The 24979-nt window shown below is 43.9% G+C and overlaps 2 protein-coding genes and 1 long non-coding RNA gene across 4 annotated transcripts in view; 2 read left to right on the top strand and 1 right to left on the bottom strand.

The window, feature by feature from the left end:
- The window catches only part of LOC130266132 (olfactory receptor 14A16-like), a 540143-nt gene that overhangs the window by 188989 nt on the left and 326175 nt on the right, over positions 1-24979 (bottom strand). The gene's annotated exons all lie outside the window — the stretch shown is intronic.
- LOC130266127 (uncharacterized) overlaps positions 13852-24979 on the top strand; it is a 1034314-nt gene continuing 1023186 nt past the window's right edge. The window contains exon 1 of the mRNA XM_056515460.1: positions 13852-14206. Within this exon, the coding sequence (XP_056371435.1) occupies positions 14083-14206 (124 nt within the window). The 5' untranslated portion in view covers positions 13852-14082. The remainder of the gene's footprint in view (positions 14207-24979) is intronic.
- On the top strand, positions 17048-24335 carry LOC130266209 (uncharacterized). The gene is made up of 3 exons (XR_008842762.1): positions 17048-17092; positions 17250-17753; positions 22669-24335. It is a non-coding gene; the product is annotated as an uncharacterized LOC130266209 (long non-coding RNA).

Raw genomic sequence — 24979 nt, 5'->3', positions numbered from 1 at the left:
CACCAACTACATTTTTTGCTGCCTTAAAGGTGGTTAAATAATATGTTGTCTTTTCTTGTGGATAATAAGAACACTTTATTCCTTCACCTAAAGGTCTGTCTGATGGGAACCACTAGTGAAAGTTGTACTTGATGGTGGAGGTCTGGCTGGGTAGGACATCAGCCACCAGTGCTAATGGTTCTCTGCTGAGAAAATCACTCCAAAAATGTAAATGCTAAAGAAGATGCATTTTAGATAATCTTAGAAAATGAGGGAGGGATAAACAAGGCAGCTGGGACTCTGTGGCATTTTCTGATTTGTGTAGGTCCTGTTCCCCTCTTGTTACCAGCATGTGTGCAAACAGTGGCCATGCATTTTGTGCTGATTAGCCTGACGGTTCAAAAGATCAGCTTGGTTTGACGTGGAATGGAGGATGCAATTAGGAAAACAGGACCATATGTTATAAGGACCTTAGCTGGATCATGAGAATGGAGGGAGATGAAAAGTGTGTTCCAAAGTCTCAGTGAAGTGATTCGTTTAGCAAACAGAGGCTGTCAAATCTTGACTGACTAGACAGAAGGGCTGCTGCATGTAGTTATTACTGCAGAGGATTTACAGAACGTGATGAGCAAATGGCAGATAATTTCACAAAGCAAAGACAAGTAAGTTAGCAAAGACAAAGTCATCAAGAGTGTGCTTGAACTGAAAACAGCATTGTCATGGGCACTGGCTCTCTTTAGCTACAGCACTTAGAGTTAATAAATAACACTCATTTAAGGAGAGTGAAAACCTGCAAGATGCAGGTAATTTAGAAATGGTTTGGAAAGTGAAGATCAAACTGATCTGAACTTTCCACACCAGTTTTTCTAGTGGGTTTTCTTACTAAGTTTTCTCTCTAAGTTTTTCTTACTCAAGATATGTGATCCTGCTTGTCAGAAGGCTTCTTCCCTTCCCTTTTCTTGACAACATTTTTGAGAAGTGGAAAAAAAAGTGCTAGGAACTCAAGAGCAATGTGGTCAGGCATAGTTAGAAAAACTTGTCTTCAGAATCCATCTGATCTCAAGCCTTTTTGCCCTTGTCTGTATCACCTTGTCATGCCTCTTCTTTCCCCAAAATCAAGGATGGCAGCTGTATGTAGGTGCCTATGTGAACTGCACATAGTGTAAACCTCTGGTCATAACTTCTGCTCTTCTCAGACACTTTTGGTTGAGCTCCACAACTTTTTCTGATTTACAGAACCCATAGCTGGGGGGTTTTCACCATTCTGCAGTTGTGCAGATGATTGTTCCTGTTTAAGCACAAAATTAATTTCTACTGATTTTTTTTCTCCTTTATTTTTTTTTTTTTTTTCAGATAAACTCTACCACTCAAGATCATCTTGATTTTTTTAAAACTTGTTTTCATATTCCAATGTGTTTGCAGTTCCCTTCTGCTTCATCTTAGGTGTAAATTTTACAAGTGTGTGCTCTGACCTTCACTGGTCACTAATAAAACTTATCCTTACAGGAAGCTGAGGATGCTGCAGCTCTCTCAGGAGCTGCTGCCAGGTCTGACTTGACACTTCAGCCCCTCCTGCCTTCCCTCTCAGTGTGTGTTTGCTGGCAGTTTTCCACTCTCCATCCTAACAAGCTCATTTAAGTTGTGTTAGTGTAAGAAAAGTGCATGAATGTAGCATGAGTCCTTTACTGTGGTATAGGAAAATAGTTGACACAATTGACAATGAAGAAATTTGTCACAATTGTGTCACAGTTCTTGATGAACTTGTGTTGGTTGTTACCCATTTCCCTAATGTCTTCTGGCTACTTGCAATGACTTAACTATTTGTTCTAATTTTTTTTTTAGGAGAGGGGTTAAATTGGCTGGCTTGTAAACCTCTGACTCTTCTTTTGTGCTTTTGTTTGGTTTAGGTTTTTGTCTCCCCAGGGCCTTGTGGGTTTTTATGTTTTAAAGGTCTTTGACATTTTCCAGTTTTCCTTTTCCTCACTCATTTGCAATGCATTTAAGCTGACAGACTTGAAGTCAGACAGAGCCACTCATCATAAAAGATTATGTTGTAAAATCTTTTCCAAGTGTGCACAATAGATTTACAAATGTTTCTCAAAACCTACATGCTTCATTTTTCAAAACATCAACAAAAAAACAACCATTGGGAGCAGAGAAACACAAACACTTCAGAGAAAAGATGAAACCCACAGAAGATACTGGTTTGTTGTAGTATTAACCTGCTTATCTTACCAAAGGTTATCAAACACTTTAAAGAGACCTCTTCCCTTTTCTGAGTGATTTTTTCTCCTGTGATGCTTTCATTCCTCTTACACACAGAGAAATCAGGATTTTTTGTAATTGTTGCCTAATTAAAAACAAAACAAAACAATTACCTCTAATAAAATAATGATTCCTACTTGAGGCCATCACCTCTCCCAGCTAATCATTAATCCCAAGGAAATGAGACAGGCTTGATTTTTATTCCTAAAATATATTGCTTATGTAATTTAGAGCTTCCTAGAAACAAATTTCTTGATTGGATTCTCATCCTCCTGGTTCACCTAAGAAATTGTGCATGAATTTATCCCCATGCAAATTAAAAGAATATTGCAATAAACAAATTTAGGGTGTTACTCAGAAAAGTAAAATAGTCAGAATTTAAACCAGTAATGGAAATAGCAAATTTAATTTTAAGATATGGTTGGGGCTATAACAAAAGGATTTTTCTAAACAGAATGGCTGTCCAAAGGAGGGGGACAAGTTTTGAAAGCACCATGGTGAAGCCTTCTAACTGTGTTACTTCATCTTCCAGTTGTGTTTTGTTCATGTATCAGAGTTTCTGAGCAGATCCTCTCAATTTTTTACATTTTTTTAAATTATGTTGATCTTAATTGCTAAGTCATATTAATGTAGATAGCTTATAAAAATTGGTTCTATAATGGTATTGAGAACAGTTAATTCTATAATTAATTGGAACATTTATCCATCATTACTGAGATGCAGAAAGAATTTAATCACAATGAATGAGAGTCCTTATATAGGAATGGCTGTTGAACTTGGAGAGTTTGGTCTACGAAAAAATAAGAAATAATTAAGGAAAACATACATGTCAACCAGAAATTTTGTCAATGCTTTAGAGGTGATACAGGCTTCTAAATTTATCTCCATTTGCAGAGGACAATATTAACAGTATTCTGGAAAGACAAGAACACCAAAACTTCCTCTTTGTTATATTATGAGACTAGATTCAACACTGAATTTTTTTATACCTGGCAAATTCTTTAGTTTGAAACTCTGTAAGGGAAAAGTAGGCAACGGTGTTTCCTGTTTCACTTTAAATAGTTTAAACACTCCATGAGTAACTAAAACTGAAAATGAACAAAAGATACAGCAAACCATGATATGGAAATGTTTTATTTCATCCTTCTGAGTGATTAGAAGATGCCTCTGTCTTCTTAGAGAGCTTTATTTTGGCAAAGAGATAAGAATTTAACAGATGGGTTGTGAAATTGTTAATGTATGAACTGTACCTCTGGTGGACTTTGTGCCCTTTCTTTCATGACTGTCACCTCTTAAATATATGTGACAGCAATACCCCTGAGATTGGCCTGTGTTTTGCAGCTGGAAGTGCTGTGCTAAGACAAGCTCCACAGCTGGGTGGAAACCCTGACCTTGCTGTCATCCATGGTTATGTGCTCAGCAACTTCACCAGCTCTCACTCTTACACAGAATAAAAAGGAAAAGAAAAAAGGCAAATTACTGAAAACCTCTCAAAACTCTTTTTGGTTGCTGGACAGTAATTTCCAGTGAATTATTGGACTCAAGGACAGCCTGTGTGGGAGCAACCCAGCCTCATGTACATGGAAGGGGGTGGGACTGGATGCCTTTGAAAGGTCCCTTCCAACCCAACCCAGCCCATTCCATGGTTCTGTGGTTCATGTCCTCGAGATGTAGTGACAGTGCCCTGGTGTCCCAGGAAAATGCTGAAGTTCCAGTGCAACCCACAGGTGACCAACAGCACAGCATGACTGTCCCAGACCTTCATCCTTAACCATGGACACCTTCCATCAAAAGTTTGCACTTTTCTCTCAGCAGTATGTTTACACTGGCATAATTGCCTCCATAAACAACAGAGCTGTGTTGACAAGGTCCAAGGGTTCCCACAAAAATTGGTTTTGCTGCATTCTCGATGCATTTCATATGCTCTATTTCTTTTATTAATTTTCTTCTCTACAAAATGATAGCTTTTGGGTTTTTCTGATGCATGTTTGATGATGCTGCCATGGATGTGTGATGGAGCTGATGCCTCCCCCCTGCTCTTCCTCCACGAACAGCAATGATGTTTGACTACCAAGCCACCGAACGAGGGAAGGAAAGTGTCAGCCAGGATAAACTTCATATTACAACAGGAAGATTGTGAATATGAAATAACATCACAGTCGAATGGAACAGGCTTGCTGGTGATTAGCAATTGGGAAATAAGGAAAACACCTGGTTTTGTGCAAAAATCTCAGTTTTAGTCTGAAGCAAAGCATGAATTATCATTGCTAAGCTGTCTTAAAGCAGTATTTCTTGTATATTTTAGAGAAGCGACTTTAAAAAGTGTTGCTGTGTCTGTGACCTCACAGGCAGCTCCCAGGGTGGAGGGCAGGAGGAGCAGCTGTGTTCCCTTGGAGTGAACACCCCTGCAGCAGAATTTCCACTCCATTGCTGTTTTCCATGAGCCCCTCTGCAAACTTCTGACCCAAACCACTCTGCAGCTGGAGGAAATTATTCTGTGGGCTTCACTTTACTTTGCTGCTGAGCCTAGCAGAAAACCAGGAAAGTTTTGCACAGAGGAAGGATGTAGGGGTTTTGGTACATTGAAGCTTACATCATTATATTTGGTTTATTTATTTTGTTGCCTGAATATCAGGTTAGAAACAGGTAAGTCATGCTGTCTGCAGGGCCCCAGTGAAAACACCTCAGAGAAATTTTGTTTTGATGGACAGAGTAATTGCTGACTGCTTCAGGCTACTGATGTACCCACACCTAGATCACGAGTGAGGCAGGGGATCTTTGCACAGCACAGTCCCATTTGTAATTAGTCAGTGATGGGGTATTGTTTTCTGCCTTTCTTGTATGTACAGAATGATTTCTGCCTCACTGATGACTGTAAACATCATTCTAAGTATTATTTTATGATCCCTGTAGGAATAACAATGTAAACAGAATAATTATGTTCACCTTTGAGGCATATCTTGAAACTTTGTTCTTCCAGAAGAGTGATAACAGAAATGAGTACTGTTGGCAAGGTAGACAGAGAGCCACCACAACCTGCTTGTTAGAGACAGCTAATGCTTGAGGGAACTACGCATTCAACACCAAGAAAAAATAAATTTAAAAAAAGAGTGTTATAGATTTATTCATAAATGTATTACTACACAGGAAAAAATACTGAAAGTAAGATATTTTGAGATCTTTCTTCTTCTGAAAGAAGTATGAATACTTACTACTAGTAAACCATATTTCTCTGGCTAATTATTATGAGTCCCATAGATCATATGCATATTTGTGTCTATTTTTGCCCCCATTTTCCCAGCACTTGAAGGGTTCCTCCAGGGTTGATCTGTTCTTGAATGACACTCACTATCTTCAGGCTTCTGCCTGTCTTTATTTGAACAATGTATAGCAAAGCATCCTGCCTTAGACTCCCAGGTTATTAGCTCTTCCCAGTGAGGAAACATCAGGAATATTTCCTATCTCTTGGACTCTTCAGTGCAACAAAATTAGATACTTTTTCACTGCACGTATTTCCGAAGGGTTTTGATACTGAAGATAAACCTGCAGCTTTAGGAGTCACAGAGCATAATCTAAGCATTTGCTTTAGATTTACCTACCATAAAACATATGATCTGAGGTGGGGGGGAGAAAACTATCTACAGTTCTGAGAAAATTCTCTACAGATTTCTCAGTTTCTATACCAAGCCTGGAATTCCAGAGAGATTCTAAACTGTGCTTGTCCATCTGTTGTTCTTTCACAAGGGTGGTGATTTTGAGGATGTTTCTTCCAGGGTTTAGTTCTTACACAGGAAGAAGAGGAGGACAGGTCTGTGCTGCCTCCATTCCTTCTGGGATGCAGCCAGCTCTGCTAATCCAAAAAGGACAATTTGGGTCTGAGAACGTATCTGTCAGAGCACATTGAGTCCCAGGAATATCTCCTGAATATCAGGAGAGGATAACAGTATTTTATCTCATGTTTTCAAAGTGCCCCACAGCATATGAACTCAAACGCTTCTGGAGGGTGGGCTGATCTAACCTGGCCTTCTGAAGAAATTAAATTCAGGCTCTTGGTAAAACAGGAATAAAAATGGGAGGAGGAAAAGGTGGGGGAAAAGACTGAAAGCTAAAACAGTGGCCCCAAACAATATAAGTAGAAACAACCTCAGTTTCCACAAATGACAAGATGAGATACAGCTTTTGCTCATCAGAGACCTGTGATTTTACCTTCATCTCATATAATCATAGGAGTATTTAAACCCTCTTTTTATTTATGCTACATGATGTCTCTTGCTGCATCATAGTTATTGGCTTGCTTTTGATATAAGATGAAACCAGTTTACTTGAATAATTATCTGAGGCCAGAGTTCTTTCTTTTTTCATATACCAGTTTTTGAAAAGAAATGAAAGAAGGAATTAATAACGCTCTTGTTTCCAAGAATAAATCTCATGGACAATTTGCCATCTGAAAAAGTTCCAGTATTTTAGCAATGAAAATATGATACATATTCATGTTCATAGGAAATATGTACAAGAACCATACAGAAATTTCAAAGGTTACTCTGCTTAATATGTGAAATTAACAGTGAAGAACATTTTTAGTCCCTCTAGCATAAAAGTCTAAAAGCAGTGAGGAGAGAAACCCAGGAACTGTAGAAGCTGATTGAAAGTTTCGCTTCCCTACTTTGCTGTTGGAGTGGGATCCACATGTGTAAGCAGTCAGTATTTAAACATGCATATGACACCAGAGTGGTACAGTGCATGACCTTTCTTTTTTTTTTTTTTTTTCCTTAAATTCTAGAGGGAAGTCATTAATAAGAAAATAGCAGGCTTATGAGATTTCATAAGAGCTACCAAAGGCAATTACCCTCTTGGTAAATTTACAGACAATAAAAATAATCTTTAGGAAAATAATTTTGAGGACTCTGTGTTGTAAGTACATGTTTGTGGTTGATTTTGTGCCACTGCTTTATCCCATCAGAGGAGAGAGCTAATTTTCTGAAAGTATTAATTTATTAAGCATCCACTGGTCTCACTGTACTCTGTTTTCATATCCACACATGCAATCCCAGTGAAGTCAACAGCTTCATCCAGATGTGAAAGATAATTTGATCCCAGTAGTGATTCCAAAGCATAGTAGAAATTAAATAATTCCAAAGCAAAATAGAAATACTGCTATTTGTCTCTACAGTTTTTAAAGTATACCAAACTAATGAGAAAGGATGCAGAGTCTAAATTTAGTTTGATTAAAGCTTTAAACACTGATTGGGTCCAGAAGATAATTTAGAGGCAGGCACAGAGAAGTTTAGTGCTGTGAAGGCAGAATGAGAAGGAGAAGAAAGCCTCAGGAAAAAGCTGGACTGGTATAATAACATAAGGGTACAGGGTTGATGATATGTGCTGTAAAATGCCTGCATGCAAATAAGCACAGTAACTGCTCAAGCATTCTGTTTTTCAAACAAAAGAAGACACATGGTATGAAATGAGGATTTGTAATTGCACTGTGGGACAGAATTGGGATGAGGAGTCTCCTCACAAACACAAGGAGCCAGCCCTGGCTGTTAAGCAGCCCTCACCATCATTCATCCATCCCCTGGAAACTCGTGCTTGATTGGCAGCCCTTCCCCCTCAAAGTATTGAGTGAGGAAAATCTATCAGCTCACCTGTTTGCTCAGCTCTGCAAAAGCTGCACGGGGAGAGCCAGGCTGATTTCATCCCCTGTTCTGGGACACAGCAGCTCTGTCTTTGTTTTCAATGGACGGGGCCAATTGGAGCACCCTGGACAAAGGTTTCTCTGCTCTATGCTTGCCATGACTTATAAGAGTGGTGTTTTTCTGTATCAGAGATGGGCTGAGGCTTGATATATTTAGGGGAAGTTTAGATGAACAATTCTCCTCTAATAATCGTCTTTAAAAAAACACTGAGGTGAGTCAATCCGGTGGTAATCTTTTGCCAGCAAATTTCCTAATTTCTTTGTAGAATTTAAGTGCCTCTTCTTCATTTCCCTGTAATTTATCAGACAAAATGGGGCAATTATGAATAATAATGCAATGCAGATTCAATACAAGGAAAAATATTTATGAGAACTCAAAAATGAAGCTAAAATCTCATAGTGCGCCTTTTTTTTTGTAATTTAATGAAAAAGAAGTTGCATATATTTTCAGGAAGAAATAAAAATAATGTTAACCAAATAACACTTCTACTTTGTTCTAAAAATATCTATCATTGGCACAAGTTTAGGTGAAGCTATGTAGATGCTATTCATGGTAAAAGGCTGAACTTAAATCCAAATGGGATCCACCTTTCTTTTAGATTCTCCAGATCTGAATGTCCCACTTATTATTTAGAACACACAGGCAGCCGGCCAAGGGGAATATCCAGAGAGGTCCGGGCAGGTCTCCAAGGTGGGAATGCCAAAACAACAGAGGGAGCTGTGGAATGGCTGAAAAATGAGCACCCATGTCCAGAGAAGGGTCCCAAAAGATCTTTTTTTGGGACTATAGACATAGAGTAAAGCAATATCTGCATAAGGTAAAAAAATCTCGCCTCCAGTGACTCAGAGGGTTGATGAGTAAAAGTCAGTGAACTGATGCAAATTGGGTCATGGTAATTTTTGATTTTTTAATCATTTAACAATGAAACCACAGATCCATGAAGAAATATGTTTCTTCAGCCAAATCTATCTAAACCTAGACTTATTCCTCAGACTTTTTTTTTTTTTTTTCCCTGCACTCCTATGTTTTTCTGAGTATTTTTTCTATGGGCATGGGAATGCTGGGTATTTCTGGACAGAGCATTTGTCAGTGGTAACTGAAGCCTGGATAATGTGAAATATTGCTCTTTTTTTCCTGATGATTCTTTCCTGAATATTTCACATGGTCAAAGATACGTGGAAAAAAGGAAGTTGGCCTTGCTGTTAATGTAATTATATGAGAAGAAAGGTAATCAGCTATTTTCATGTACTCTGATAATGAACTACAAGCTGTGAGAAATCTGCTTGCAGAATAATAAGAATGATGCACAATAAACACTGAGTGTGATCAGTTACCCGAGTACATTTGTATCCAATTTAGCATCAAAGAGTGACACGATCTGAATATTTGGTCTGTCTGGAGCCTGGAACAGAAGTATGAATGAAAGAAACTCAAGTGCATTCTGGTAAATGATACACTTAATGCATTTGGTTTATAATATAAAGCCTTGCAGGTAATTAGCAAATGAAATCCTGATAGCAAGATGTGCATGACTACCATTATTGTTAATGTTGAACGTCTGCTTAACACCCTGAGCTCTCTACCAAAACTTTATTGAAGTAGTTGCAAAAAGATGTCCAAAATGCTGCAGAGCCTAAAGTAAAATGACTGCTAATGCCAACTAATGTGTGCAATAAAGAGAGCATACTGCTTAGGTGATGTTTTTTCTGATTCTTATCTTTGAAGAATAATTACTAGTCTTGAAAACTCAATCAGCAGACACTGCACTACACAGAGCACAACCTGCTTTGTGATATAAAATACCTTCTTATGAGTCAGATTCCTCTAGCCATAAAGCTGGTGAGAGAACAGGCTTCAGTCATTGCTCAGAGCAGAATATTGATGCATTGGTGTCTCTCTACTTCACACGCAATCAAAGTCTAAAATTCATCATCCTTTGATTGCTGCTCAGTGGACAAATCTTTAAAAAATCTAGGAATCCTGTTGAAGAAGGGCAAAACTAAGAAATGACAGAGCTGGGAGTAAAAAATTTGACATCTCAGGGAAAGGTCAAGAAAGTATTATAAATAACCATAGGATGAGACATATTACATACCTGTCTTAATTTGCCTGGCCTTAAAATTATGTGGGTTTGTTTTTCTTTCTGATGCCACCTCTTGTTGAAAAATAAATTGTGATTGTCACTGCTTGGACAGTGGCAATTAATCAGTAATTATTCTGCTGCCTTAGGAGTGTCCAAGCTGCTTCCCTGTCCTGCCAGGGGCTCACTGCATCAGCCCTCATCCTCACAGTCCAAACTCCGATGAGCGGCTCTCTGAACCTCGGCGTGGTAACCATGGTGAGCAGGCACCTGAGGCAAGTTGCAACCACTATTCTGTATATTTGAAAACAAAACCCTAGAGAAACTATTTATTAGGTTTTACTGAAAATGCCAAGCAGCAGAAAGAAGTAGGGATAAGGGAAGAATTATAACCAGAATGGCTTTCATAATGGAGCATTTGATATTTGGGAGCATGGGTAAAAAAAGCCCTGGTGGCTGTTTCTATTTACTTTCCCAGAACTTACTATTTCAGAGTTATTCCTTGTGATCAATACCAGCTGCAAGACCCACAGAGTGAATCCAGATGACTGGTGTTCAAAGTCTTGTTAAATGTTTGGGTGGTGTTTTTTTCTGGCTGTTCCTCAGCACGCAAGCCAGGTTCTGCAGGAGCTGCAGCAGGAAGAAGAATGATAAATGCAGAGCAAGGCTTTGCACATTGCTGAATGGGAGAAGGACCAAGGGAAGGCACAGACTGGAATTTGGTAGTGCATGGGTGTAATGATTATGTGCCACAAAGATGTAATTAAATGAAGGACAGTTTAGCGAAGGAATAAAGATATGGAATGTATCTCCACAGAACAAACAGGCAAGGAATTTGCATAAAGTTCACATTCCTGTGAAAATCTTCTTGCTACTTCTGTGCAGCAATGTGCACTAGAGTGAAACAGCAGAGAGCAGAATGGTTTGAGAATGCTCTCAGGTCTCACCTGAGACCTGTTTTCGAATGTTTTCAAAAATAGATGCTCTCATGGAATAGGCTGCATGTCCACCCCATGGGAGGCTACCTGAAAGTTGCCTGAAGTACATAACATGACTCAGTCAAGAAATTTCCAGGTTATAAAGCTGAAGTTTGCGCCAAATGAAAACACTCTAACACAGTTATGGAATCAGCAGTTTCTTTATGCACAACAGGAAGAAGTAGTTCTAAGCAAGACAAAGATCTAGAAGATCCTTAACAACAGTTCATTATCACTAAAGGTGACATGCATATAGAAATTTAAATACTGCTGAGAAAGACTCATCTGAAGCACCCCCCCCACACACACAATGCACACAGACTGAGCTCACAAAGGAAAAATTTACTGAGAGCTCAAAGGGACTCTAACTCACATGAGATCAGCACATATCTTTTAGTTGGGGGATGAATATTTTAATAATGAAGATTCACCCTAAACTTATTCAACACTTCTGTGCTTGTACCTTATTATTCATGGCTTATTAAACTGGTTAAAGTGGTCAACAGGCACTGCAAATGCCTTTAATGTTGCATGTTACATTAGAAATGGCTGAATAAACTTATCTAAGACATTTAGCTGTGTGAAGTGCAACCCCTAAAATTCATGTAAATGGGTTTTTAATAGTGGTTGATATGTTATGACTGTGATGTACCATAAATGTTATGCATACTACTTTTGAGGTATTTACACTTTGCTATATTCCATCTATGGTACTGATGTGTTTATTAAATTATATAAACAAACATTAGAATAAATGTAACAGTCAAGTGTAAAGTTCCCCCTCAGACCTGCACAGGAGAAACCAGTATGGATATTCCAGTCCTGTTAAGTTTGCAGGGCTCCCACTGAAAGCAGAAAAATCAAAACTACAGTTCAAACAAGCAGTTGAGGTGCTGGGATGTCTATCTGGTTTCTGTTGATGTGGAAATCCAGAATGGCAGATTTGCTTGTTTCCATATGTCTTAATGAAATCAGATAAGATAGAACTTGAATTTTTAAGGCCAGTTTTTGATGGATGCAAAATTCCTTGTGCTGGGGCAGGCATTTCAGTAGATCTAGGCTTGTTTATAAATAATATGGGAGCCATATCAATAGTGAAAATTCTATGTTTAAGCTTAAGTTGTCTAACAGTTCCCATAATCAACATATAATTTCCAGTTGTTTGTAACTCCCCACAGTTATGTTTGCTTCTGGCTACATAATTTAAGCCACATTACTTTGATTTAATCTCCTGCTATGAGAGCTTGTTTTTTGTCAGCAGATCCTCTTGTACCAGAGGTGCTTTTTGCTGACTTTGACAACATTCCCTAAAGGTGACATCTTAGCAAACTTCTGCATGTGTCCCCCAGCTTTGCAGAGAACTCTTACAGAGCTTTGCATGAAGCATGCATGGTCCATACTTCCACTGCTCCTGCTCAGGGGTGACAGCCTGTTCATATTTCTAGTGGAAGGTGTCCATGGCCTTGGCAGGGGTTTGGAACCAGATGATCTTTAAGGTCCCTTTCAGCACAAACCATTCTCTGACTTTCTTTGGACCTCCAGCTGCTGGAGCACTCAAAACCCTTTGCATTTGGGGGATTCTGTCACAGCCATCACGGCCTAATAGTGAGCTTTGGGTGTGCCTAAAAGCAAAAGAAGCAGCAGCAGCTGCAGCAGCAACAGTGGCAGAGCGGCTGAGACTCATAGACACAACCATGCCAGTGGAGGGAGCGCTGTCAGGCAGAGCCTGCACGCTGGGTGAGGTTCTGGGGGCTCTGGTCACCCCACAAGTAAGGAATGGCAACGCCTGCCTCAGACACACTCTGAGCAAGTGAGACCAGAGGAGAGTCCTGGAAGGTGCCCATGAGAGACTCCTGGGGGAACAGGGCTCTGCTCTCTGGCTGGCAACAGCCTGGTTTGGCTGCTGAGACCGCAGGCGGGACTCGAGGCGGGAGTGAAGAGGCAGCGGGCAGCTCGTGTTTGTGGGGGGCTCGAGGCCGTGTGCCCGGAGCGACACGTGGAAACACACTATGGGGAAGGAGGATGAGCTCCAGCTGGAGTGCCTGTGCTGCAAGGACCAGAAGTAATTCAGCCTTGCCAGGGTTTTCCAAGTGTGTGTTGATGTTCCCCAGGAAACGTACAAATTTGGGGAAATGCCTCTGGAGGAGAGGTTTGCTTCTCCAGCACCGTGCTTCCCCAGGAGCCCCAGTGATGTAGGTGCGGCTGTTTCCCTTTGGCTCCCTGCACTCCTTTCAGGGCCTCCTTGAGGCTCCATGCCCTTAGCAGAGGTGCGTGGGAAGGGAGAAGGCTGTGAAGAGCAGCTTTGGCATCTGCCTGTGCCTGCGGAGACCAACCCAAGCCCCTGCAGCAGGGTGTGTTCCCCCCGTTGAGCACAGGTGTGAGCCGGACCGTCTCTGCCCACCTGAGAGCCCCAAAGTTCTCAGAGAGCTGTGAATTCAAAGGCCTTTATTGCACACACTAATGCCATCTCACCTATCTGGTGTGTTTTTAACCCTTGGCAAGATGTGTTTGCCTCTTGCTGGCTGGAAGCTGCTCTGCTCCAGGGCCAGCAGCAAGCAGGCTGCAAGGGCCAGGAACCGTGGAGAGTGTTTCCCTGGGCACTTGGCAGGTCTGGGTGTGTCCTGGGCTGTCTTAGACACTGGGGCACTTTGGCTGAGCTGAGAGCGGGCCCAGGGCCCGTGGCAGAGCGTCCAAGCAGCCCGTTGAGACACGGTGGAGCATGGTGACCATGGAACCGAGTGGAACGGTGTGGAACAGGGTGTCCAAGCAGCCCGTTGAGACACGGTGGAACATGGTGACCATGGAACCGAGTGGAACGGTGTGGAACAGGGTGTCCAAGCAGCCGTTTGTGGTTCACGGTTACATAGGTGCTGGCGGCGAGGCGGCCACGCCAGAGTGCTCGGTGCTCGCGACGGGACAGGACGCAGAGAGCGGAGCTGTGAGGGGACCCCACAGAGCCAGCGCCTTCGTGCCTGACCCGGAGCTTTTCCCAAGCGCTACTCCTGCGGCTGGCCTCGCGGCCAGACTGTGACACCGCTGACTCGAACCTTTCTGAGGGACCTGTCTCGAAGGTGCCCTCGAGGTCAGAATGGGCGATGGCAGGCAGAGTGTTCAGCCTGTTCAAGACCCTTCAGGAAAAAAGAAGAAAGGCCCTGCAGCTGCCCCAGCACAGCAGCCTCCAGAGCTGGAGCAGTTGCAGCCACTGCAGGATGGTGAGTGGCAGAGCTGGGCCATAGGGCTGGTGCTCAGAGACGCCTTGCCCAATCCCATCCCATCCCATCCCATCCCATCCCATCCCATCCCATCCCATCCCATCCCATCCCATCCCATCCTCTCTGAAGATGCCCACGCACAGGGGTTGGGGCTGCTGTGGACAGATCATTCCAGTACTTTATCACCCATTCTGTAAAAAATGTTTTCCTAATATCTAATCTATATTTCCCTTGGCGTAGCTTAAGACTCTGTGCTCTCATTCTGTCAGATGCTGCCTGGCAAAAGAGACCAACTCCCACCAGACTACAGCCACCTTTCAGAACTTGAAGAGATTGATAAGGTCACCCTTGAGTCTACTTTTGTCCAGGATGAACAATCCAAGCTCCCTCAGCCACTCTTCACAGGACTTGTGCTCCAAACCCCTCACCAGCCTTGTTGCCCTTCTCTTGACTCGCTCCAGCACTTCCATGTCCTTCCTAAATTGGGGGGCCCAGAACTGGACACAGCACTCGAGGTGCTGCCCAACCAGTGCTGAGCACAGGGGAAGAATCACGGCCCTGCTCCTGCTGGCCACACAATTCCTGATCCAGGCCAGGAGCCATTGGCCTTCTTGCCCACCTGGGCACACTGCTGGCTCATGTCCAGCCTGCTGTCCATCAGTGCCCCAGGTCCCTTTCTGCCTGGCCACTGTCCAGCCACTCTGTCCCCAGCCTGTAGCACTGCAGGGGTTGTTGTGGCCAAAGTGCAGGACCCACCACTTGGTCTTGTTAAACCTCACCTTGCTGGATTTTGGCCCTGGATCCAGCCTGTCCAGGTCCCTCTGCAAAGCCCTCCTCCCCTCCAACAGATCCACACTCACACCCAGCTTGGTGCCATCTGCACATTTGCTGATGATGCACTCAATGGCCTCATCCAGATCATCAATGCAGATATTGAAATCCACACTGGCTGTCTCTGATCCCTCAGCCATCCTGTAGGTGCCCTGTGGTGGCACTCAAGGTGATCTGTTCCATCACCTTGCTGGGCACTGAGCTCAGACTGACAGGTCTGGATTTCCCCAGATCCTCCTTCCAGCCCTTCTTGGGGATGGGCTCACATTGGCACCTCCAGTCCTCTGGGACCTCCCTGGTGAGCCAGGACTGATGGTAAATGATGGAGAGCAGCTTGAGGAGCTCATCCACCAGATCCCTCATCCCTCTAGGATGGATCCCATCTGATCCCAGAGATACCTGTGAGCATCTGAGTGGCTCAGCAGGTCCCCAGCTGCTTCCTCCTGGATTGCAGGGGTCTGTTCTGCTCCCTGTCCCCATCTACCAGCTCAGGAGAACACTTGCCCTGAGGACAACCTATCATAATTGTGACAAGAGAGGCAAAGATGGGGTTAAGTACCTCAACCTATTCCTTTATTTTGCTGGCCATATCCCCCCTAATAAACAATGGACATTTTCCTTGTCCCTCCTTTTGCCATTTTTGTATTGATAAAATCGTATTTGTTATCCTTCCCAGAAGTGACCAAGTGATGTCCTAATGGAGCTTCTACCTCCCTAATTTTCTTTCTTCATGACCTAACAATGTCTTTAAACACTTCCTGAGTTACCTGCCCCTCAGTCCAAAGGTGATGCAACCTCTTTTTTCCCCTGAATTCTGGGAAAGTGCTCCATTCCCAGTAAGGCCAGCTGTTTTCCTCACTAGCTCATAATTTGGCACAGAAGGAGAGGTTGTTACTGTGCCTTCACAATTTTTTTCTTGAAGTCTGTCCCTCCCATAAAAAAATCAGTGTTTGATTCAGCACTCACAAAATTTGCATCCTGAATAGGTCAAAAATTGCTCTCTCAAAGTCCAGTGTAGAAGTTTTGTTGATAGCCCTCCTTCTTTCACAGAATATTTAAAAAATCATAATTTCATGGTCACTGTACCCCAAAAAGCCTCTGACCACCACATCTCCCACCAGCCTTTCTCTGTTTGTGAACAGCAGGAGACAGAGCTTTCCTTGGCAGTGGGAAGAGAAGGAAATCTCCCCCAAGTGCAGCCTGGAAGGCTCAGCCTGGAGGTGAGGAAACAGCAAAGTCCCTGCCAGGGCAGAATGCTGGTGGCCGAGGTGTCCCAGCGTGAGGCTGGGCCGTGCCATGGCTCTGTGTGCCAGGAGCCGGCAGCGCTGGGTGCAGGGAGCCCAGGGAGGGCACAGCAATGCTGGGCTGAGAAATGCTGGGGGGACAGCGAGATGGGCGTGTGCAGCCGGCCAGGGCAGAGGAGCAGCACGCACAGGGCACAGGCTGCAGGAGAGATGGCCAAGGGCTGGGCAGGGCTGGCAGGGCCAGAGGCACCCAGGCCTTTGTGCCCTGGGCTGGGCAGCGCCTCTGCAGCCCCACAGAAGGAACTTTCCTTGCAGGGGCTGCACTTTGCTGCTGCCCCGGCCCTCCCTGAGCAGGCTGGCAGGGCTTGCAGGGTGATGCCATTTGTCCTTGCTGCCCCTCCCATCCCAGTGCCCCAGGAACAGCCCCGAGCCACCCAGTGAGGGACAGGCCCTGCTGGGCCAGGCCTGGGCTCAGCCCTTGGCCTTTCTGCTGCCTCCAGCCAGCCCAGGCCTTGCTCAGCATTGCAGTTCCTGCTCACAGCCTTTGGCTCCTGCAATCCTGCCCTCAAGGATCTGCTCTCACCAGTCCCTGGGGAGCCTTTGGCAGTCCCTGCCCTCAGTGGGGCCACTGATGCTCCAAGGGACTTGCAGTTTTGCTTCTGACTCCTGGAGCAGCTTCTTCCACCTTCTCTCAGTGCCTGGGGGTCCTGGACTCAGCCCAAAATCCTCCGTGGGGATTGTAATAAATAAGAGGCCTTTTGTTCGCCTGACAGACTTTAGACCTTGGAGGAATATCACCAAGATTTGTGAGGTCAGAATGGGAGTTGTTCTGCTTTGATCCTCTGACAGACAGACCTTGAAAAAGATATCGCTAGAACTTGTTAATTGCTTTGCTCTGCTTGATAGGCCTTAAAGTAAAGAGCCAGAATGTGTTTTGCTTTGCTTGCATAATTACATATTGTTTTAAGTGCCAAGAAAGGAGTCAGTGGCTGAGGAAGACTACTCGCCCTCATCCCCCGACCACCAGAAGGCAGAAAAAGACCCCCTAGCAACTGGAGGAGCATGCGCAGAATTACTAAAGGAGGAGCACGTCACCCAAAAACCTAACAGCTTAAAAGGAACAGACTAAGGGGGGGTGGGCGCAGCAGGTGGTGGAGTGGAGACTCCCCTGCTGTCCAGCGCTGAATTTGCTTTTGCTTTCTGTAACCAATAAATCTTTAAATTGTTATTTGACCTTATATGGCCCATTGCGCTCATTTATAACAAATTTGGTGCCGTACTCGGATCGAGATTTTGGAGGGGCTCTCTGCCTGCGGGGAGGCGCGCCCCACCATTTTGGTGGCCCCGGGGACGGGAGTCCTATCCCAACCTCGACCGACGAACCTAAAATTAAGAAAGCAAAAGCAAAGGTAGGAGGGCCCAGTTGACCCCTTAAATTTTGTGCACAAAGTCCGGACGAAGACGCAGGACGCGTAAGTATAAGGGGATCCGTTCGGGCGGGGTCGGGATCCCGGAGTACAACGTGTGGTGTGTGTGTGAGAGGGGGACTGGCAGCCAGATTCCCCAAGCGAGTGCGGACCCTTAGTAGTGCGGTTCCCATTGACCCGCGAGGGCGTGGGCCACGAAACAGGGGAAGCGAAAGTGATTTTTGGTGTGAGTGAAGGTACTCCGGAGGAAATGGGGCAGGGGAAGAGTAAACCTCCTGCAAGTGTTAAACTCCCACCCATACCTAGAGATAGTCCCTTAGGATTTTTACTAGAAAATTGGGACCATTTCCCTGGAACGGAAGGGAAGGATAAGGCAAAAATGATATATTACTGTGTAGAAGTCTGGGGTGGGAAGGAGATTTCAAGAAACGTGTTCTGGCCAATATTTGGGTCAACAGAGGATTGGATAAAACAGAGATTAAATATTTGGGTAAATACAAAAAAACCTGTTTGTTTGGAGGAAAGTGACTATGCAAAAATCTGGATAGCCCGTCCTGAGGTTTTTATTTTTAAATTGACTGAAAAAGGGAATAACAAAAATAAGAAAAAGGGAGGTAGGAAAGAAGAAATCCTAATGGTACCCCCTCCACATGTGCCCCCACCGCAGGCCCCTGCCCCCAGTGCACCTCCCCCAGAGGAGGATTCGGATTCAGATCATTCGAGCTATTCAGGACCAGTCACTAGAGGGAGATCTAGGAAACAACAAGAAAAATTATTTCCATTAAGAGAAATGCCTATGGGGGGTCCTCAGGCAGGAATAGGATTTATATCTGTGCCCCTCAGTTCAGGGGATGTTAGGGAATTTAAGAAGGAAATGGGACACTTATTAGAAGACCCGCTGGGAGTTGCTGAAAGAGTGGACCAATTTCTGGGTCCTAATATGTATACCTGGGATGAATTACAGGCCATTTTGAACATCCTGTTTACGGCCGAAGAGAAAAATATGATTAGGAGGGAGGGCATGCGTATCTGGGACGCCCAACACGCTCAGGGTCCTGCAGCTAACACCAAATGGCCCCTTCAAAATCCTCAGTGGGATCATCAGAATCCTGCACATCGAACACACATGCAGGACCTGAGGACAATCATAGTTCAGGGAATTAGGGAATCAGTCCCGAGAGGCCAGAACATCAATAAAGCATTTAATGAGAGACAAAAGAAGGATGAAACCCCCACAGAGTGGTTAGAGAGGTTGAGAAAAAATTTCCAGCTTTATTCAGGAATGGATCCAGATGGTCAAATGGGACAGGCAGTGTTGAAGGTACATTTTGTGTCTAAATCTTGGGAAGATATAAGGAAGAAGATACAAAAGCTGGAAGATTGGCAGGATAGAGGCTTAGATGAGCTATTGAGAGAGGCCCAAAAGGTGTATGTCCGAAGGGAAGAGGAAAGTCAGAAACGGCAAGTTAGAATGATGGTTGCTGCGGTACGAGAAAGTAGGGAACAGGGTCAGAGGGAGACACAGAGGCGGCCAGTAAGAGAGCTTAAGGAGTCTAGGGATTCAAGGGAGAGACAGGACATTAAGGTGTGTTTTTATTGTGGGAAAAAAGGACATTTCAAGAAAGAGTGTAGGGTCAGGATTCGGGATGAAAAGGAGTTCAAGACAGATTAGAGGGGTCAGGGGCTCTATCTCTTGGGGACACGGAAACATCATAAGGAGCCCTTGATAAAACTGAAGGTGGGTCCCCATGGCCAGGAAATAGTTTTTCTGGTTGACACAGGAGCTGAAAGATCAACTATTCAGTTTTTGCCAAAAGGATGTAGTCTATCTAAAGAGACTGCTACGGTAGTAGGAGCAAAGGGAGAACCCTTTGAGGTGGGGGTTATTAAAAGGGTGACAGTTGAATCAGAATCAAGAATCGGGTTGGGAGACTTTTTGTTAGTATCAGAATCTGAATATAATCTATTGGGGAGAGACATGATTATAGAACTAGGAATTAGGATAGAAGTAGTAGAGAAGGAACTGCAAATTAAACTCTGTCCTCTCAGAGTGGAGGACGAAGAAAAGATAAACCCTGAAGTATGGTATAATCCAGGAAACGTGGGGCAGCTAAAAATAGCCCCATTTTCGGTGATTATTAGAAATCCGGAAGTCCCGGTAAAAATAAAGCAATATCCCATATCCCCTGAGGGTTGATGGGGATTAAAACCTGAGGTAGATAGATTGTTGAGCAAGGGGTTGCTAGAACCATGCATGTCACCCTTCAACACACCGATACTCCCTGTGCGCAAATCAGATGGCACTTATCGGTTAGTGCACGACTTAAGGGAAATTAATAAACGCACAGTGGCTCGGTTCCCCGTGGTGGCAAATCCATATACACTTTTAAGTAAATTGGGGCCTAACAACTTATGGTATAGTGTTATAGATTTAAAGGATGCCTTTTGGGCTTGCCCTCTCGATGAGGCAAGCCGGGATTACTTTGCATTTGAATGGGAGGACCCCGATACAGGGAGGAGGCAACAGCTGAGGTGGACAGTGTTACCCCAGGGGTTCACAGAATCTCCAAATTTGTTTGGACAGGCATTGGAACAAATTTTGCAGGATTACCAAACAGGACCGGGAGTAACCCTGATACAATATGTAGATGATCTGCTTTTGGCAGGGGAACATGAGGAGGATGTAAGGAAAGAAAGTATAAGGCTGTTGAATTTTCTGGGACTTAAGGGGTTAAAAGTTTCTAAGACTAAACTTCAGTTTGTAGAGGAGGAGGTAAAATATTTGGGGCACTATTTAAAGAAGGGAGAGAAAAGAATAGACCCTGAAAGGATCCAAGCAATTATGTCACTACCTATTCCAAAAAACAAGAGACAAGTTCGTCAAATTTTAGGACTTACTGGGTACTGCAGGCAGTGGATTGAAAATTATAGCAGTAAAGCTAGATTTCTTTACCATAAATTAACACAGGAAGGGCTAATGAAATGGAGTCAAGAAGACACAGAGAAACTTCAGGAATTAAAGGAAAGTTTGGTCCATGCCCCGGTCTTAAGCCTCCCGGATGTGAGGAGACCATTTTTCTTATTTGTAAACATAGAAGAGGGTATTGCATTTGGGGTACTTACCCAGGATTGGGCAGGGAAAAAGAAGCCTGTTGCATATTTATCAAAAATTTTAGATCCTGTGAGTAGGGGCTGGCCAACCTGTTTACAAATAGTGGCCGGATGTGCCCTATTGGTGGAAGAAGCTAGAAAAATTACTTTTAATGGTAATCTCAAAGTAATGTCCCCTCACAACATCCGGAGCGTATTACAGCAAAAAGCAGAAAAATGGATTTCGGATGCTAGGCTTTTAAAGTATGAAGGAATTTTGGTAGAGGCACCCAATTTGACATTAGAAACCACTGCACTACAGAACCCGGCCGCATTTTTATATGGGGGACCGGAGCATGAGTGTTTGACCCATGACTGTATAGCTACAATAGAGGAGCAGACGAAGATTAGACCAGATTTAGAAGAAGAGGAATTAGAAAGTGGTGAAAGACTTTTCGTGGATGGATCCTCCAGGGTAATAGAAGGAAAGAGAAAATCAGGGTATGCAATAGTGCAGGGTCCGAGCTTACAGGTGGTAGAGTCGGGTGCATTAGATAGATCATGGTCTGCCCAGGCATGTGAATTATATGCAATATTAAGGGCCTTGAAACTTCTTGAGGGGAAGGAGGGGACAATATATACTGATTCTAGATATGGATTTGGAGTAGTCCATACATTTGGAAAGCTGTGGGAAGAAAGGGGCCTTATCAACTCACAGGGGAAGGATTTGATACACCAGAAACTTATAGTTGAGATACTAAAAGCTCTGAGAGGGCCGACAAAGTTAGCAGTGGTTCATTTAAAGGGACACCAACGAGGAATAGATTTAAAAAGCAGGGGGAATAATGCTGCAGATCAGGAGGCAAAACGGGCAGCCCTAAAGGAAATGGTCCTAAAAGAAAAAGGGGGGCAAAGGGGAAAAGATGGAGTCAAGGACGGTGAAAACACTGACACAATTTTTACAAATGAGGAGAAAGAGAGACTTAGAAGAATGGGGGTTACAGAGGAAGCAGGAAAGTGGATATTAGCAGACGGCCGGGAAGTGTTACCAAAGGCAATAGCTCAGAGGGTATTGTATAAGTTACATCAGAAAACTCACTGGGGAGCCCAGGGGCTGGTGGATCACTTTGCCACTAGGTACATGAGCATCGGGCTCCACGATATAGCTAAACATATCACAAAGGGATGTCCTACCTGTTTGCGGGTAAATCGAAGTAACCTCAGAAAATTACCCTATGGGGGAAGGCCTCTAGCAAAACAACCCTTTGCAAATATTCAAGTGGATTTTACCGAATTGCCAAAGGTGGGGAGGATTAAATATCTTTTAGTGGTAGTAGATCATCTTACTCATTATGTGGAAGCCTTCCCGACATCAAGGGAAACCGCACGAACAGTAGTAAAAGCCCTGCTGGAGGAGATAGTCCCCAGGTATGGTGTGCCAGAAACAATTGACTCTGACAAGGGGCCGCACTTTACATCAAAGGTAACTCAGGAGCTGGCAGCAGCATTAGGAATAAAATGGGAACAACATACTCCTTGGCACCCTCAAAGTTCAGGCCGGGTAGAAAGGATGAATGGAGAAATAAAAAAACAACTTACTAAATTGGTACTAGAAACAAAATTATCATGGGTTAAATGCATTCCCCTAGCCTTGCTGAACATTCGGACTCAACCCCGGGCGGATTTGGGAATTTCCCCATTCGAGATGTTATATGGCATGCCCTATAGTTTAGAAAAGGCACAGACAAACCCAAATGTTAGTGAACGATACATTAACGAGTATTTAATAGCTCTGATGAAATTCAAAAAACAGTTATGGGAAAAAGGAATGTTGGTTCAGAGACCACCATTAGATCTTGTATTACATCAGGTTCAGCCCGGGGACTGGGTACTGGTCCGAAGTTGGAAGGAAAATCCGATAACACCCAAGTGGGAAGGACCTTACCAGGTGTTGCTTACAACAGACACAGCAGTACGCACTGTGGAAAAAGGGTGGACTCACGCAAGCCGAATCAAGGGACCAGTAGATCCGTCTAAATTCACCAACGACCCTGGGTGGGAAGTGAAGGGCACACCTGGGAGCCTGAAACTGACACTTAAGAAGCGAGTAAGCTCTAATTAAAAGACAAATTACATTATTCTCACCCCACCACAGGTATGAGACTTTTTCCACATGGGAGATAGACTGTGGGATCCAACATACTATTCTTTCCTAGTAGAGCTCCGAGCAACAGGAGCACCAGTGGGGGGGGGGGAAGATCTGCTGAATGCAGCAGTAAAAATAAGATGTAATGCTGAAAATTGCTGGGGAAATTGTAACCCTTTTGTATGCTTTATTTGTTTAGTTTGTAAGGAGGAGTGGTGGACCCATTGCAGCAACAGTTACCCTCCAAGGGGAGTGTGTAAAAATTGTTATTCGGACCAAAGGCTACTCACCTCTCAGGTCCTGGCTACCAAAGTGGCTGCCAGAGAACTTTTAAGAGGGTCTGAAGAGTGGTGGAAAATTTTTACAAAGGGGATAAACCCCCAGTTTTATTGTTATCACTCTAATGAACCTGCCCCATTTGTGGCTAGGATAGTAGCCGCCTTGTGCAGACGGTGGGTACCTGAACTCAGTTGCTATACCCCTCAAATTAAGAACCGCAAGTGGTATAAATACATAAAACGTATCAAAAAGCATGGGTCAAACACCCCTCCTGAAGAATACTCCTGCTGCCGAGAAGATGGAACTCCCCATAGCTCGTAGCAACCGAGTTGATGGGCAAGGCAGAGGAGATGAGAGCAGTGGAGGGGGGAGCCCGAGCAAAAGGGGAAAACGAGGAACAGGTACCCAGAGCCGTCGAAAGTCCAAGGGAAAAGAAAAGTCTGAGGTAAATGGGAAGGAAAATAAAAAAGGCAGTTGTGGAAAATGGGGAAGCTACCACCTCCAATTAGGAATCTTATATATAATGCTTTTGAGATCTGCGCTTGCAAGCCATGAACCCTTTAAATGGTCACTAATACAATGGGAAGGTCAGAAGGAAATTCAAACACAAATTACTTCGAAAGGTCCTAGCTTTAACATAACCCTGGATGACCTACTTGATAGGACGGGTTCTAGCCCCTATAGTGTATTCTACATGTGTCCAGCATCTAACCCAGGGAGGTCATACTGTAACTACCCCGGAGAATTTTACTGTGGATATTGGGGCTGTGAAACAATTTCCCTGGGATGGTCGGTTCAAATCCAAGATAAATACTTAAGGGTTGAAAGAGGTCCACATGGATGTAAAAAGCCTTGGACAGATCCGTCAGGGGTGGTGACTTATATCGGTACTTGCAAATGGGTCTATCTTAACGTCACGCAACCCCAAGACCCAGGATGGGTAGTAGGAAAATTCTGGGGAGTTAGAATATGGGAACCCGGGAAAGACCGGGGGGGGCATATTGTTATAAAGAAGGAAATTGTACCCCACGATCCTCAGCCTGTTGGACCGAATCCTGCAATAACAGACTCAGAAGCCACAATAATAAATCAAGGTGATTTAGACAGCATGACCCCAGAAAATTTCACGGAGGCTAATAATAAATCACAGTTAGTGGAGACCACGGCTGTGACACAACCAAGTAGAGGGACCCTATGGAAAATCCTACAAGCCACCTTTAGGGTGTTAAATGGCACATACCCCAATTTAACTAAAGAGTGCTGGTTGTGCTACAGTATTAATCCACCCTTTTATGAAGCCTTAGGTTCTGTAGCAAAGTCTAGAAGAATAAACGGGACCAATCCTTCCTTGTGCCTTTGGAAAAGGGGAAAAGAAAGCACCCCAGGGGTATCGGTGGCTCAGGTAACTGGGAAGGGGAGGTGTATAGGCAACATACCTCGGGATAAAGACCACCTTTGCGGGGTAAAAATGGCTGTAACCGACTCCCGCAAACCGGCCCAATGGTTGATCCCTGCTGCAAACACCAAGTGGGTTTGTAACACATTAGGGGTAACCCCGTGTATATCAATATCTAATTTTAATGAAACATCCGAATACTGCATTCAGGTCATGGTAGTCCCCCGGATTGTGTACCACCCAAAAGACTATGTGTATGCTCATCAATTCACTCCAAAACACCACTTAGAGAAACGAGAACCGTTTACAGCCCTCACAGTTGCTATATTACTAAGTATAGGAAGTGCTGGGGTGGGGACA

This window comes from Oenanthe melanoleuca, unplaced genomic scaffold (genome assembly GCF_029582105.1).
Source record: "Oenanthe melanoleuca isolate GR-GAL-2019-014 unplaced genomic scaffold, OMel1.0 S001, whole genome shotgun sequence".
NCBI classification, from domain to species: domain Eukaryota; kingdom Metazoa; phylum Chordata; class Aves; order Passeriformes; family Muscicapidae; genus Oenanthe; species Oenanthe melanoleuca.
This window is presented reverse-complemented; position numbering and strand designations above follow the sequence as displayed.